General features: G+C 54.5%; 1 protein-coding gene across 5 annotated transcripts in view; it reads right to left on the reverse strand.

Annotated features, from left to right (window-relative positions):
• The window catches only part of RIMS3 (regulating synaptic membrane exocytosis 3), an 81,264-nt gene that overhangs the window by 58,693 nt on the left and 9,334 nt on the right, over positions 1 to 13,237 (reverse strand). For 4 of the 5 annotated variants that reach the window (XM_054086159.1, XM_054086157.1, XM_054086158.1 and 1 more), the window contains exons 2-7: positions 12,113 to 12,376; positions 10,713 to 10,854; positions 10,489 to 10,601; positions 8,872 to 8,973; positions 8,641 to 8,780; positions 34 to 8,425 (exon numbers count right to left, since the gene is read on the reverse strand). In XM_054086159.1, the coding sequence (XP_053942134.1) occupies positions 8,213 to 8,425; positions 8,641 to 8,780; positions 8,872 to 8,973; positions 10,489 to 10,601; positions 10,713 to 10,854; positions 12,113 to 12,332 (930 nt within the window). In that variant the 5' untranslated portion in view covers positions 12,333 to 12,376 and the 3' untranslated portion in view covers positions 34 to 8,212. Of the gene's footprint in view, positions 1 to 33; positions 8,426 to 8,640; positions 8,781 to 8,871; positions 8,974 to 10,488; positions 10,602 to 10,712; positions 10,855 to 12,112; positions 12,377 to 13,237 lie in introns of those variants that run through there. The other variant, XR_008453273.1, reaches the window with a different exon arrangement.

The raw sequence follows: 13,237 nt of genomic DNA on the forward strand, positions 1-13,237 counted from the left end.
CCATCTGCTTCGTAGCAGGGCCGTGTCCCAAATGTCAGGCGCAGAACGGTGTTTGCTAAGGACTATCGGCATGCAAAGAACCAGGCTCGGCAGAGGCAGAATCAGGTCAGTTGACACTTTTATATACAAGAGACTCACAGCTGAGGGGTGTGGGTGAACGCAGCATTCTGGCAGCTCTGGCTGCAGGGAGAACTGGAATTATTAGGACGGCGGCTTTACATGAACATTCAACAAAACCTGACCGAGGTCTATTCGAAAGGTGAATGTTAAGCTTTTACAAAAAGTGGTAACAGTGAGAATACGACAGGCTGGGGGGCTTTGGGAGTCGCCTAAACAAAGGCCAGTTTTCATTAGGCTTGTGCAGTGCAGGGGGGAGCTCAGCGGGAGCCTTGAGTTGATGGGCCTCTGCTTTACTTATCCTAGTATTTCTTTTCTCGAGTCAAAACCTGCTCTTTTCAGAAAAAAAGAGGGTTTCTCCCTCTTCCCCTCCTCCCCAGCGTATTGGGGACAATGGGAAGGAAAGGTTGGCTGCTGCTTTAAGCTGCACATGTGGTTTTGGACTGGATGCTTTGAGAAGCTCAACTCAAGCAAAGAATAGTTTTCAAGCTGGCTTTAATCATCTTCACTTACTGCCCCAATATTGTACATGCAGGTACAAGCCAATGAAAATGTGAATACTTCAGGGTTTTTTTCCCTCCTTGGGAAAACCGGCTAAGAATATTTTACAAAATAGCGTGCAGCCTCACAGCCATCAGTCCTGCTGCATAGAAACCACAAAAATACAAGAGTTTTACATTAAGAAAGACCACACACATATAAAACAGTACATAACACAGGTAGAAAATCACCGTTTGCTTTTTAAATCTATTACCCTTCTCGAGTATCCATCACAAGCCTATCCCCTTGTCTTGAACATGAACCGGGGCTTAGAGGACCCCCAGTTCACCCCTCTGTGACATTGATTTTTAAGGTGGAGTTGTTAAACTTAACGAATCTGTCATCAAAGCAAAGTTTATCACAAAATACGAGTGGGTTAGTGAAGGCAGACGGATTTCTTCTCTAATATAATTACATCCCGGCTTCCAAAAGTGCAAAGCTACTCAGGGTGAGTGTGTACTGCACAAGTTCTGCACCTAACTCTTCTTTTCCCCTTAGGGAACAGACACACAGAAAGACCTAAGGTTGACGTGTGCTACACAAACGGTGAGATGTCTTGTTTCGTTAGAGATTGAAGGCTAAGCTCCTCATAGCAATTAGCTGGTGGGTAATGAAGTTGTGACAATTTCCCAGTCTAATGGGATTCTCTTGTTTGCGTAACTCACAGCACAGCTGGTTGGGGACTTTAGGATGGAAAAAGTGAAGTAGCACAGATTTGTGCCCTTGTGTGGCTCTGTCACTCTTGCGAGATGCACCCCTGTCCAGATACTCCTCTTGGCCACCTGAAGCAGCAGCCAGGGGACAAAGGCTGTGGTTAGAACCTGGCCGAGTCCTTCTGGGTGCATCTCTCGCTGCCTCAGATCTGTAACCGTCTTGGACCCTTCTGTGTAAATTTTCTTTGCCAGTGCATATTTGTATTCTGCCCCCTCGTACTTTTCGGGGGAGCTAACACACCTTAAAGGGCATAGGCTGTGTTTAAAGATTTGTAAGGTACAGGAATATAAATCCTGCCTTTTTTTGATAGGACAAATGCTTTAGTTTGGGTGCTTCTAAAAAATTCCTCGGTGCTTTTCTCTGTGCTTATGTGGGTTTGGGTTTTCCCGGTGCCGTTAGTAATCAAATTCAAGGACAAAGTTCAGTTCAGACTTGAAGCTGCTACTTTACCAAGCGTTGTTATTAAGACATATTTAGATATTTTTACATCTGAGGTATAAACTGAGATTAATGACAGATTCTTGAGTCCTAGACAGTATCTTAAATGATCCAGGTGCTCGTTCATCGCTTAATTTTGAGGTGGGGAGTAGGACAACATGATGGGGAAGATTATTTATTTAGTTTAAACTGCATGAAAAGATCAAGCCCTTTTAAAACAACAAGGCCACCAACTTCAAAGTGCTAACATTCCGAGGCATCCGCTGCCAGGGTCCCTGGCCGGCTGGGTGCAGGGAGGGGTGCTGCTCCATCCAGAGGCTCTCTGGCATCAAGCATCGCTTCACGGTTCTCACTGCAAGCATTAGGGCAAAGTTCCCTTTGTTTAGCGAGTGCTGGGATCTAGCAGGTATATACAGACAGCAATCCTGCTAGGAAACTGGATCAGTGTTCTACAGCTGCCCTTCTGCCAGAGAGACACCCTTTCTGCCTGCTTTGGAGGCTCTCTCTGGCCTTCCGCAATCCAGGCAAAAGTTTTAATGAGGGTTTTCTGCTCCTCAGAGAGCAGCAGTGCTGTCCTCAGCTCCTTGCATCCGAGATGCTCGTCTCCTTGCCGAGCTGTTAGGGGAGCAGAGCTGCAAACAAAGGCAGCCTGTGGAGCACTGTTTATGCACATGCTTCTTAAGAGGAGAGATGGAAGAGGGGTACCTCCTGTCCAGCCAAACCATCCCTCCCTCCAGAGAAGCACTCTGGCCTCCCGTGCCCTTTAGCTCAGCAATCAGTAGTGCAAGTGCTAAACGAAGCAGAGGAGCCGGCGTGGGAGCAGGTGGGAAACGCACGCCCCGGGTAATTGCTCTTCATTGCACAGTTACAACAAAAAATAACCTGAACGTGATAGAGTGCACTAAGCTCTGGTTCTTAAAAAAAAAAAAAAAAGATAAAAAGGAGGTGGAGGGGACAAAAAAAAATGAGGTATACAAATAATTGGAGCTGCAGCCAGGCACAGTGGGCACACCAGCTCTTGGGGGCAGCTGCCAAAGCAAGCTGCATTCTCCTGGATGCTCCTGCACTGTGTCCTGGTGTCTGTGCCCAAGGCAGATGAACGGGGTTAAACAGTGTGGCGGTTATTCAGACAGCGAGACAAACACGTAGGCCCTTTACTGTACATTATTCTGTCTCCTTTTAAAACCTAACTCTTCCCTAAATACGGACCAGCTCAGTTAAGGTGAGCATTGTCACCTCTGGTCACCAAGTCTGTTGTGTCTTAACTGCAGGTGGGTTGCACGCAGCACGCCTTTACCCCACCAATTCCAACCAGGCTTACTGCAGACCCCTTTTTTTACCCATAGGAATTCCTTTCTGCAGCCTTTCAACCTTCTTTTTAGCTCATCAACACAACTCTTGCCCCTCTAACAACCAGCCAAGGGTGGGGGCATTTCTATGCTTGCAAACATGGAGTAGAAGGAAGACTTCCAGTTGAAACAGCTTTGCTAGCGAAGCGTTGGCAGGGGCGGTCATGCCTTTGGCACATCACGGGCTGCAAACCTTGCTTTTACTCAAGGTAATTTTAGAACTCTGACTCGAGGCATGAAAACCCAAAGGAAAGCAGAGAGAGCTCTTAATATCTTTTTCCATCTGTGATGCAAAACGCATTTAAACTTTGAATCCAGCCATCGAGGAGAACGGTGTCTGAACACTGTTCCTTGACCTTTAAAATGCAGTTATTTTCCAAATCGGTAACCGAATGCGCACCCGTAAGGAAGTTTAGAGATGTGCATTGTCCAAGCGTTTCACATCAATCTGGGAAGAAGCATCTGAGTCAACTGGAAGAAAATAGAAGGTAGGCTCCCTGTGCCCGAAAAAACATCACTGGTGCTGATTTTATACATGGCCTTCGATCACCAGAGACCTGCGACTGTACGCGCTGCTGCGGAGTGTCTGCAAGCCCACTTCAACAAGCAAAGGTATTGAAATGCATTAACTCCACTCACCTGCAGTGATGTGGGCAAATACAGCCTTGGCTTTTCGAGTCTCATCTCGTGTAAGACAGGGAACAAAAGCGATTCCCTGTCAGCAAGGGGAATCCTGATCTCACTCCTAGAGGAATTTTGGGTCTTGTATTTGCAATCGAGAGCTACGTCTGTAACTGCTCCTGGAGAAAAGGCTTTAAGAGCTGGCAAAGGTGGCCATGGAGGGAATGCTTCCCTCCGTCTCTGTTGCTCTGTAGCATTTTCCAAAGCCACTGAATAGGTTTTGTCTTCTGATTCTGGGCAGTGACTTGGTTGTGTTTCTCACTTGATTTCAGGAAAACTATGCCTAAGCCTCCTCTCCCCAGGCTCTCAGCATGCTATGATGATGATGAACAGGAGGTGCTTTCTGACTGAGCCCAGAAGCCTGGTCTGCCTTCTGGTGCCCTAGAAAATGTTCATTCAGCTTTGGCAAACAAAGCCCATTCCAGGCTTGTAGAAAACCCGGGGGTCACTTAGACCCGGGCAGGAGATCATAGAGTGGTTTCTGTGCTTTGCTGCGTGGCCCTGACTTTTTTAACTAGAGTTTCAGGATGTTTAAGTATCATTTCAAGGCTATTTTGGCAAAATCCGTCCTTATCATTTAAGTAGGGTGCCTGGATCCCCCCACCAGCATCCGCTGTGCTATAGTAAGGTCATCTGTGTCTCAGGCGGGTGCTGCGTGCGGCTCAGTCACTGCTGCGAGCGCTGGGTGTGGAACGGGCTGCAAAGCGGATTCTGTTTAATATTAATCGTTCTTTCTAAGGGAAGATATCTGGAAAGTATTCAAATGGTTTGAATTCCCTTTCCTAATGGAAGGTGGAGGAAAGGGAGGAACTAATCTAACACAAAATACCTAGGCAGTGCAGTGACCTTTTGCAAATCACAGAGTACGTTAAAAAAAATGCCCTTTGCAATAAAACATTCCCCCGGAAAGAAACCTGGAGTCCAGAAGCTTTTGGTTTCTCCGGCGTGTCGCGTGCAGAAAGCAACCGGGTGTCTTGGCTGTTTTGCTGTTGTAGTTTGAGGAGGGGAAGAATCTGGCACATGGTCTGATGCGTTCAGAAACGAGAAGGAGTTGATGCTGCAAGGTGAGCGTGGCACGCTGCTGTCTCTTCTCCCGCTTCAGTTCTTCCACACGAGTGTAAAGTGGTTCCGATGCTTCCCCAGAGAAGTGAGGACCAGCTCCCTAGGGAGACTGGGCACATTGTGCCAAGGGTGAAGAAGCTCAGGTTTTGATGAGTTTCAGTTAGTCCAGTGAGCAACCATCATGTGAAGCCCCCGGTGCGGTGGCTCCACCTTGCCATGCTCTCAGAGAGCAGGAGGAATTGTTCCCACAAACCCATCACGTTGCAGCAAACGTGTAGACATCACTGAGAAAGGACAGGTTGCCCAGAGCAGTGGTGGCTGCCCCATCCCTGGAGGGGTTCTGGGCCAGGTTGGATGGGGCTTGGAGCCCCTGATCCAGTGGGAGGTGTCCCTGCCCATGGCAGGGGGTGAGACTGGATGGGCTTTGAGGTCTCTTCCAACCCAAACCATTCCATGAACTGTGTTGCAGTTTGTTCTGATGTGAGCTATGCCATTATCTTCCAATGCATCCTCAGTCTATCGGAGATAAAAAATAAGCCGAAGCATTTGGGTTTTCCATGTTCCCTGGGGTGCCCAGGTGTGCCTTCCAGGATGTAGTCCTTTTCTCTGGACTTTCCACCTGCCAGGGCAGGTTTTCCAGCTGGCACAGAACCAGGGAGCCTTTTGCTGGACCTTGGGCATCTGCTGCTGTGGGTGTGCGCCTGTCCCGGTGCTCCTGCTGCTCTTCACCCACTGCTGTTCTCTATTGCAAGAAAAGTGGAGAGGGGGGAGCAGCAAAGCTCTGCGACTCACTGGAGAGAGGTATAGCCAGCAAACTGTGTGTGGGAAGGGGCAGGAGATGGGATGCTGCATCCACACCAGTGAGCAGCAAATACCTGCAGAGCTCCCTGCTCTGTCCGCTCTGCTCTCCCAGTTCCCCCTGGACGTGTTTATTGTCTCACCACAGGCAGGTTTTCTGTGTTTCCATTGAAACAGAGTCGGTAAAGCAAAAGCAAATCTTGTTAGCTTGCAGGAGCAGAAAGCTTTTCCTCTTGAGATGCTTTCCCTCACGTATATCCAAAAATCCAGGGCAGAGAAAGTTTAGCCTCGTCCAGGCGTCATTGACCTCACGTAGCTGCTTCGTGCTTGGGAAGGAACGTCATGTTCGAGCCACTGTTTATTCCCGTCTCAGTAGTCAGGGCACCGAGTTTGCTTCCTCAAACCACTTTGGGCTGTGTGTGCATCCCCCATACATCGCTCGAATGAGCCATTACCGCTCCAGCAGACGAGGATTTAATCCTGTACGAGGCGAGCACTGGGGTCTGGAAGCAGACCCGTCTCCGTCCCTGGCCAGCAGCATCCAGCCACCCCTCTTCTTGGAGGTCTGTAGTGATGTGGAGTTGTTAAGTCCACGACAGCAATTCCTTGACCCAATGTCACTAGAGTCACGGTGTCAGGTGTAGCAGCCGTCCCGCAGTGGAGTTTTGCTGCTCCTCAGGTTTGGGTCGGTGGAGGGGACAGCTTCATCGCAACAGTCTTTTCCTTCAGGTTTGGTTTTGTTCCACTGGGACAACAGGTTGGCGCTGGCTCATCGTTCCCGGTGTCACCAGGAGAACCACAGGCTGGGTTTGTTGTGCTCTGTGCTGTGTGGAATTCTCTGCTGTAAAAAACCCCAACTGTGCTGCAGGTGGGTTTGTGTTAAAGGCTGAAGGTCAGAGCCAGCTGGTCGGTAAGAATTTCTGGTTACCTTTTGTTCTCTTCCAGTCTCCAGACTGCTCAGCTTTTGATGTGTTGGGTTTTTTTTTTCCTCTTTCAGGACCTGATCCTTCAGGACAGTCATTGTGTTCGGTATATTTTACGAAGAAACCAGAGTTTCTAGTGGTGTCTCCCCTGAGTATTTTCAGCAAATTTCATTAGGCACCTTCAAAAAAAGCTTCCGTAATTCTCGGTTTTGCTACAAGAACTGGTCCCTCTAGGGGAACCAAAATGCTGCTTTAAAAATGAACAAACAAAACATACAAACAAAAAACCCAAAACACTCATCTTGATAATAAATTCAAAGCGTCTAGTCCTTTGTTCGTAACCTCTCAGTCACCCTAATTCCAGATCAGCAGAAGATGCTGTTGAGATGTTCCCCTGTAGCGTACCAACAAGTTGAGAGTCAGAGAAAGGTGCGTCCTGCCATGGGGTCTGGCGAACCCTCTGCTCCTGCTGGGGATTTGGGTGTTCGAGGAGAGCATCCCAGGCGCAGGTAGAGCATCCCAGACCTGGGAAGAGCACCCCGGACCCAGGAAGAGCATCCTGGATGCAGGGAGAGCATCCCGGACCGAAGGAGAGCATCCTGGCCCTTGCTGGAGAAAGGGGTGGAAGCCAGATGATCAGCCAGCATCACGGCACTCCTGCTCCATTGGTTCACCTTCTCCTGACTTGAATTTTAACGTGAGGCATCACAGAGTTTATCTTTTGGGTCTTGCTTTGGCCACACAAGACCACGGTCGGCGGTGAAACACGAGGATAAGACCAGCGTACGCTTGGGTGAGGTGAGTGCACCTTTTCCTGCCCTCTCGCACTTTGGCAATGTCACTGGTCGCAGGCTACATGCTACCGACACAAAAAACGGTAAATAAAGAAGAGAAACGGCCACCAGAAGTGCTTGCTCAGTGTGGCGGGATCAGTGTCGGGACACGAACAAACGGGAAGGGACTGGCAGATGTTTCTGGTCAATCCGGAGTCTCTTCGATATTGCAGAGAGTGAGTGGTGTTCGCACGTGGCAAGCTACATAAGAGAAGATGCTACATTCCTTGGAAAAGAAAATAGTGCTGAGTTGGACTGTTTTTCTGAGTTTTTTCCTCTTTGCGAAGCTCCCTTTTCCTCAGAGGCAAGGAAACGAAACCCAAGGAAAAGAAACCTCATCACCGTGCTGCTCGCAGCGGCGCTGAATGAATTGGACCGAGATGCTCTCTCGGGCAGGAGAGACGCGGCGCCGCGGGTCTTTCCCACCGGGATGACGCGTGGGTAACAGTCTCAGGATCGCTCGGCAGCCGTGGGCCCCGTCTGCCTCACGGAGGGGTGGGGATTTTTTGCTTCTCCTTCCCCCTACCTCAAAACACACGGCCCTCACTCCCTCTCCAACGTCCCCCTCTGCGCACCGGGACGCGTGCTCGGGGAGGAGCGTGTGGAGAGCAGGGGGCGTTGAGGAAGGAGGTTGTAAAAAAGAAAACAAAAGGGAGAAAAAAAAATAAAGAAGGAGAGGGTATTTACAGGCATCCACTAACAGTTTTGGTAGGTCAGGACGTCTCCTTTCTCCTCCCAGCCTCCTCCCAGCCGCTGCCTATGGGCAGGAGGGGCTGGTGGAGCTCTCCAGGGAGGACTGGGAGAGGCGGCGCGTCAGAGGTCCGATGCTGGAATCGGCCAGCGAGGAGGTGGGGAAGAGTTTGTACCAGCCCATGACCGCGGTGGAGAGATCGAGCTCTTCCAAGACGATCTGGGCCATCCCCATGAAGCACTTGTGGTCCATGCGCCCGTAATCTCCCCAGACGATCACCTGCGGGGCAGAGGGGGCGTCAGGCGAGCTGCCCCCGCTCGCCGGGTGGGAGTTGGGGTGAGAACTCAGCAAACCCTGGCTGGGAAGAACCTGCCGTGATCGGGACGGGAGGCTGAGGGCTGAAGGACAGCAGTGAGGACGCTGGGGGTCTCTGCCCTGTCCTTGCTCCCCTGATCCCTCCCTGTCCCCAAGGTTGTGCGCGGGCAGTACGTCACCTGCAGGACTTTGCCCTGAGGGCTCTCCTCGAAGAGCAGGGGCTGCTGATACGATGGGTCGCAGGTTTTCTTCACCACCTTGGTCTTCTTTTTGGCCAGGCAGACGCCGTTCTCCAGCAGGTAAACTTTCACGTAGGTGGCTGTGTTGGAAAACAGGTGAGGAACATCAACTCGGAGCAGACTCCCAGCACAGCGCCCGTCCCCATTGCTCCTCCTCTCTCAGCCACCTACCAGGGATGCACTTGGAGCCCATCTTTGGGATAAGTCCCCTCGCCTGGATCACCTCCACCTCCAGCTGCCCGTTGCGGTCAGCCACGCCGACGTGGACATCACCTAGGCGGAGGGACGAGAGGCGCTGAGCACCCTCCCCGATGGCCACCTCCCCCCAGGGCTGCTCCCCACCAGCTCTTCCTTTCCGTGCTGCCAAGAAGCAGTGGGAGACGTGACCCCCAGGGCTGGCAGCCCCGCGCCAACGCCCGCTCCCCATCCCCAGCGCACCCCGCATCCCACCTCGGGTGCCTGATTGATGGTGAATTTAGAGGAAGGACAAAGCTGAGCTGATGTGAAGATGCTTGGATTTGAGCAGCGAAGAGAATCGGGTGAGAGCCTCCTCCCCCCTCTCCTTGCCGGCTGCATCCCATGGCAGCTTCGGAGGGAGATTTATCCCCTCGTGATGGGAAACGGGGCTGGGATTAACGGGGCTGTGCCTTGGGCAGGAGGGGTGGGTGGCTGAGCACCCCACCAGGGCCAGGATCCACCAGTTCCCAGCTCCCAGGGCGCTCGGCTGGGGTCCTTCCCCACTCCCTACGGAGGAGCAGCTGCAGGGAAAACCGTGACGGGGCACCTCCGGAGCTCACTGTGAAGTTGTTCTCCCGCTTACGCCGTCCTGTACGTACGTACGTATGTCCCTTGGCTGGCACGACCCCGTCGCTCGCTGCCGTGTGGCCGCGGGGGGAGGCAGGGACAGGGAAGGGGTGATGTCCCGGCGGGGTTTATTAGGAGCGAGATGAACCTGGATGTTCTCAAAACACACTTGGCATTTCAACAGCGAGTCAGGGGCTGCGCGAGGAAACCGGCTGCTCCCGCGGCGTGGGAACGGTGGGAGCCGTTAGGGATTCAGCAGGCGATGGGCACTGCAGGATTTCGCCCCAAAGGAAGCCAGATCCCCTCCCAGGGAAGGTGGACAAACCCAGAGGGGGTCCAGCTGCTGCCTTCCATCCCCTCCCTTCACACTGGGGGTCTGTGTGGGGCCAGCAGCACCAGGTCCCTTTCCTCTGGGGACTGGGGGGGCAGGATGGAACCCCTGGTTACTGTGACCCTTCCCCTGGGCAGCTCCCCCATTCCCAGCAATTCCGCTCCCTCTGCAGGACACGGGGCAGACACCTTGGTCCAGCCTGGGAACAGCCAGGGGTGGGAATTCACACCTTCGAGCCACCACTTTCTGTAGTCATTTTGGATTTGAAAAGGAAAAAATGGGGGGAAACCCATTTTTTCTTGGTCCCCTCTGCAGCAGGATGCTCGGAGAAGCTGATGCAGAGCAGAGGGGCAGAAGAAGCCTCAAGAAAAGCTTCAGCTGCTGCTTTGTCCTGCCCTGAGCCCTGCAAGGTTGGCAACGGCAGCAGCAGGGGAGCATCTGCAAGCCATGCACCACCCGGCACGTGCCGAGCACCAAGCGACGCTGCCAGGGTCGAGCCTGTCCGCCGGAGCTCTGCAGAGGAGCACGAGGCCCCTTTTGCCTCCTGAAGCCCCTTCCCCCTCGCTCGAGCATCTCTGCTCAGCCCCACGGCAGCCGGGACGCTGCCCTTGCTCTGCAGGGTGGGGGATGTCGCCCCGCTCCCCGGCACTCACCCATCGGCGGGGTGGCCAGCGTTTGCCGTCCCACCAGCTGCCCCGGCCCCAGCCCGTCGAGGAAATCGCTGAACTGGCTCTCGGCGCCCAACCGGGTCGTGGGGAAGATGAACCTGCACCAAGGAGAGCGAAGGGCTTCCGTGGAGCATCGGGATGCTGCGTCCCCCCAAGAGCACCGGGAGGGTCCCAGCCCCGGCGCCCCGTGCCGCCCCGCGCTGCCTTACGTCCCGTCGGAGCTGTTGCTGTTGGTGCTGCCGTCCGTGGACTCCCGGCTGCCCTGCCGGGTGACCCTGGTCCTCATCTCCACCGCGATGCCGGTCTCCGTGCTCCTCCGAATGTTGCTGCGCAGCTTTTTGGGGCCGCCCTCTGGAAGCCGAGAGAGGGGTGAGTCCGGGAAGCACTCGCTGCCCCCAGACCCTCCCGTGGGATGGGCACCAAACCAGGGGCAAGAGTCATAGAGTCATGGAATGGTTTGGGTTGGAAGGGACCTCAAAGCCCATCCAGTTCCACCCCTGCCATGGGCAGGGACACCTCCCACTGGATCAGGGGCTCCAAGCCCCATCCAACCTGGTCTGGAACCCCTCCAGGGATGGGGCACCACCACTGCTCTGGGCACCCTGGGCCAGGGCCTCCCCACCCTCACAGCAAAACATTTCTCCCTAAGATCTCATCTCCATCTCCCCTCTTTCAGCTGAAACCATTCCCCCCATCTCTCCCTGCACCCCCAGCTCTCCAGAGCCCCTCCCCAGCTTTCCTGGAGCCCCTTTCAGTGCTGGAAAGTCTCTCCGCAGCCTTCTCTTCCCCAGGCTGAAGAGCCTCAACACGGACCGATCAGCACGGTCTCGATTTCTCCGTGTGGTTGCACCATCCCTGCCGCCACGCGTCCCAGGCGGTGGCAGATGGCAGAAGGAGGAGCGTGGCCCGAGCATCCATCCCTGGCATCGCCGGCAGCCCCACTCCTGCCGCGGGAGCGTGTGTGCGTGTCGGCACCGCGCCACCCCTGCTCCCGGCCAGGCGGATTTCTCCTGCTAAGCCAGGGTTGTCCCTGCGGAAGCGTTTGGCCCATCCTGGCAGCCCCTCTGGAGCAGGTGCTGCTCCCCTGGGCACCGGCAGCCGGGCATTCCCAGTCCTGCCATCCCCAAACGCTGTCCTGCCCGGCTCCGGCACTTTTTGCTTGGCTTCTGGGGATAATCCTACCCTTTTAGAATCGCCTGGACTGGGCAGGACGGGAAGACAACCGCTTAACCCCTCTCTTTGTGGGACATCTCCTGACTCACTCAATGCCAACGAGCACCAGAACCAAAAAGCAATAACTAGAGAAAAAAGCCTGCATTAAAGTGAGCTTTTTTGCTTCCCCTGCCCTTTAAAAAAGCTATTTTAAGCATTTAAATATTTCCCAGAGCCAGAGCGTTTGACAAGTCCCTTCTCTGAGCTCCCTCCCTGCCCGCAGCCAGAGATGCTGAGCTCAGACCCCGGCGCTGGCACAGCTCCGGCAACGTCCCCACCGCAGATTTTGGCACCTGGAGAAGTGCCGGGAAAGGGGATTTAAAATGGGGTTTTTAGGTGTCTCTCTCAGACACGGACAGCGGGAAATTGCTTTGGGCCGCCGGGAGCGGCGCCTCACCGGTCTGGTTGAGCTGCAGCGTGCTCTTGCTCCACTGGGACAGCCCCACGATGGCCACCATCTTCGCGCCCAGGCTGGAGCGTCTCTTCTTGCTGGCGGTGATGGTGACGGAGTCGGCGCTGCCCCGCGCGCTCTTCTCGATGTTGTACATCTCGCCGCTGATGCTGGAGCTGCGGACGACATTCCTGGCCGCCGAGGAGCTGGCATCGCCGTTGAACATGGTCAGCCGCTGGCGCGCTCGCCGGCGCTGCTGGGTGGGATCAGCTGCAGGGAAGGCACGGCAGGCGTCAAGGACAGCGAGGTTGGGTGGTGGCATCGGCCGTGGCACCGCTGTCCCCACCACAGCAGCCCCACGCGGAGAGACGGACCCCGAGGCGCTGGCAAAGCCATGAAATCCCAGTGGGACCGTTTTTCCCCACTCACAGGGGCCGGGGATGGCACAGGGAAGGGGCGCAGAATCCACAAGAGTTGACCCACCAAGGAACCCCGGCAGCCCTCACGACCAGTGCGCAGAGAGCTCGGTGTCACCAACCCGCCTGGTTTGGGGGCACGAGGGGACTCTGAGACTTGGGGTCAGCCCCATCCAGCCCTGCCCGTGAGCCAAAACTGCAACCAGCACCGTTCCTCCTGCACAGCACCTTCTCCAAACCACGGCTGCAGCATCCCTATGCGCTCTGCTCCACCGCGGGATGGATCCAGCCCTGGCCAAGCGAACCACGCCGCGCTGGGATCCACCGGGAAGCCCTGGCACAGGCGGTGCCTGGAGGGGCCCCATGGATGTGCCGGGGGTGCTGGGCACACAGGCTGTGCCGCGGCTGCCAAACGCGCTCGCTGCCTTCCCTTCCCCATGAATATTTAAACTCCAGTGGGCTGAGAGCATCCATCTTCCCAGGAAAGGTGAATTATTAACTCCGGGCCAAGTGAAGCCACTTTATGATAATGGATGGAGGCAGCGCCTGGAAAAATGTTTCTCTTTCCAGAGAGAGAGAGAAAGATGGGCACAAAGGTAGGGGATGAGTTCTGGCCAGGAACAGCGGGGCACAGCGAGGGCTTCATCCCCCACTGCCGTCGCCGCAGGGGCACAGTTGGGCTGAGACCCGGTGGGAGCCGCGGGCTTTGGCCCCA

This window comes from Cuculus canorus, chromosome 22 (genome assembly GCF_017976375.1).
Source record: "Cuculus canorus isolate bCucCan1 chromosome 22, bCucCan1.pri, whole genome shotgun sequence".
NCBI lineage: Eukaryota > Metazoa > Chordata > Aves > Cuculiformes > Cuculidae > Cuculus > Cuculus canorus.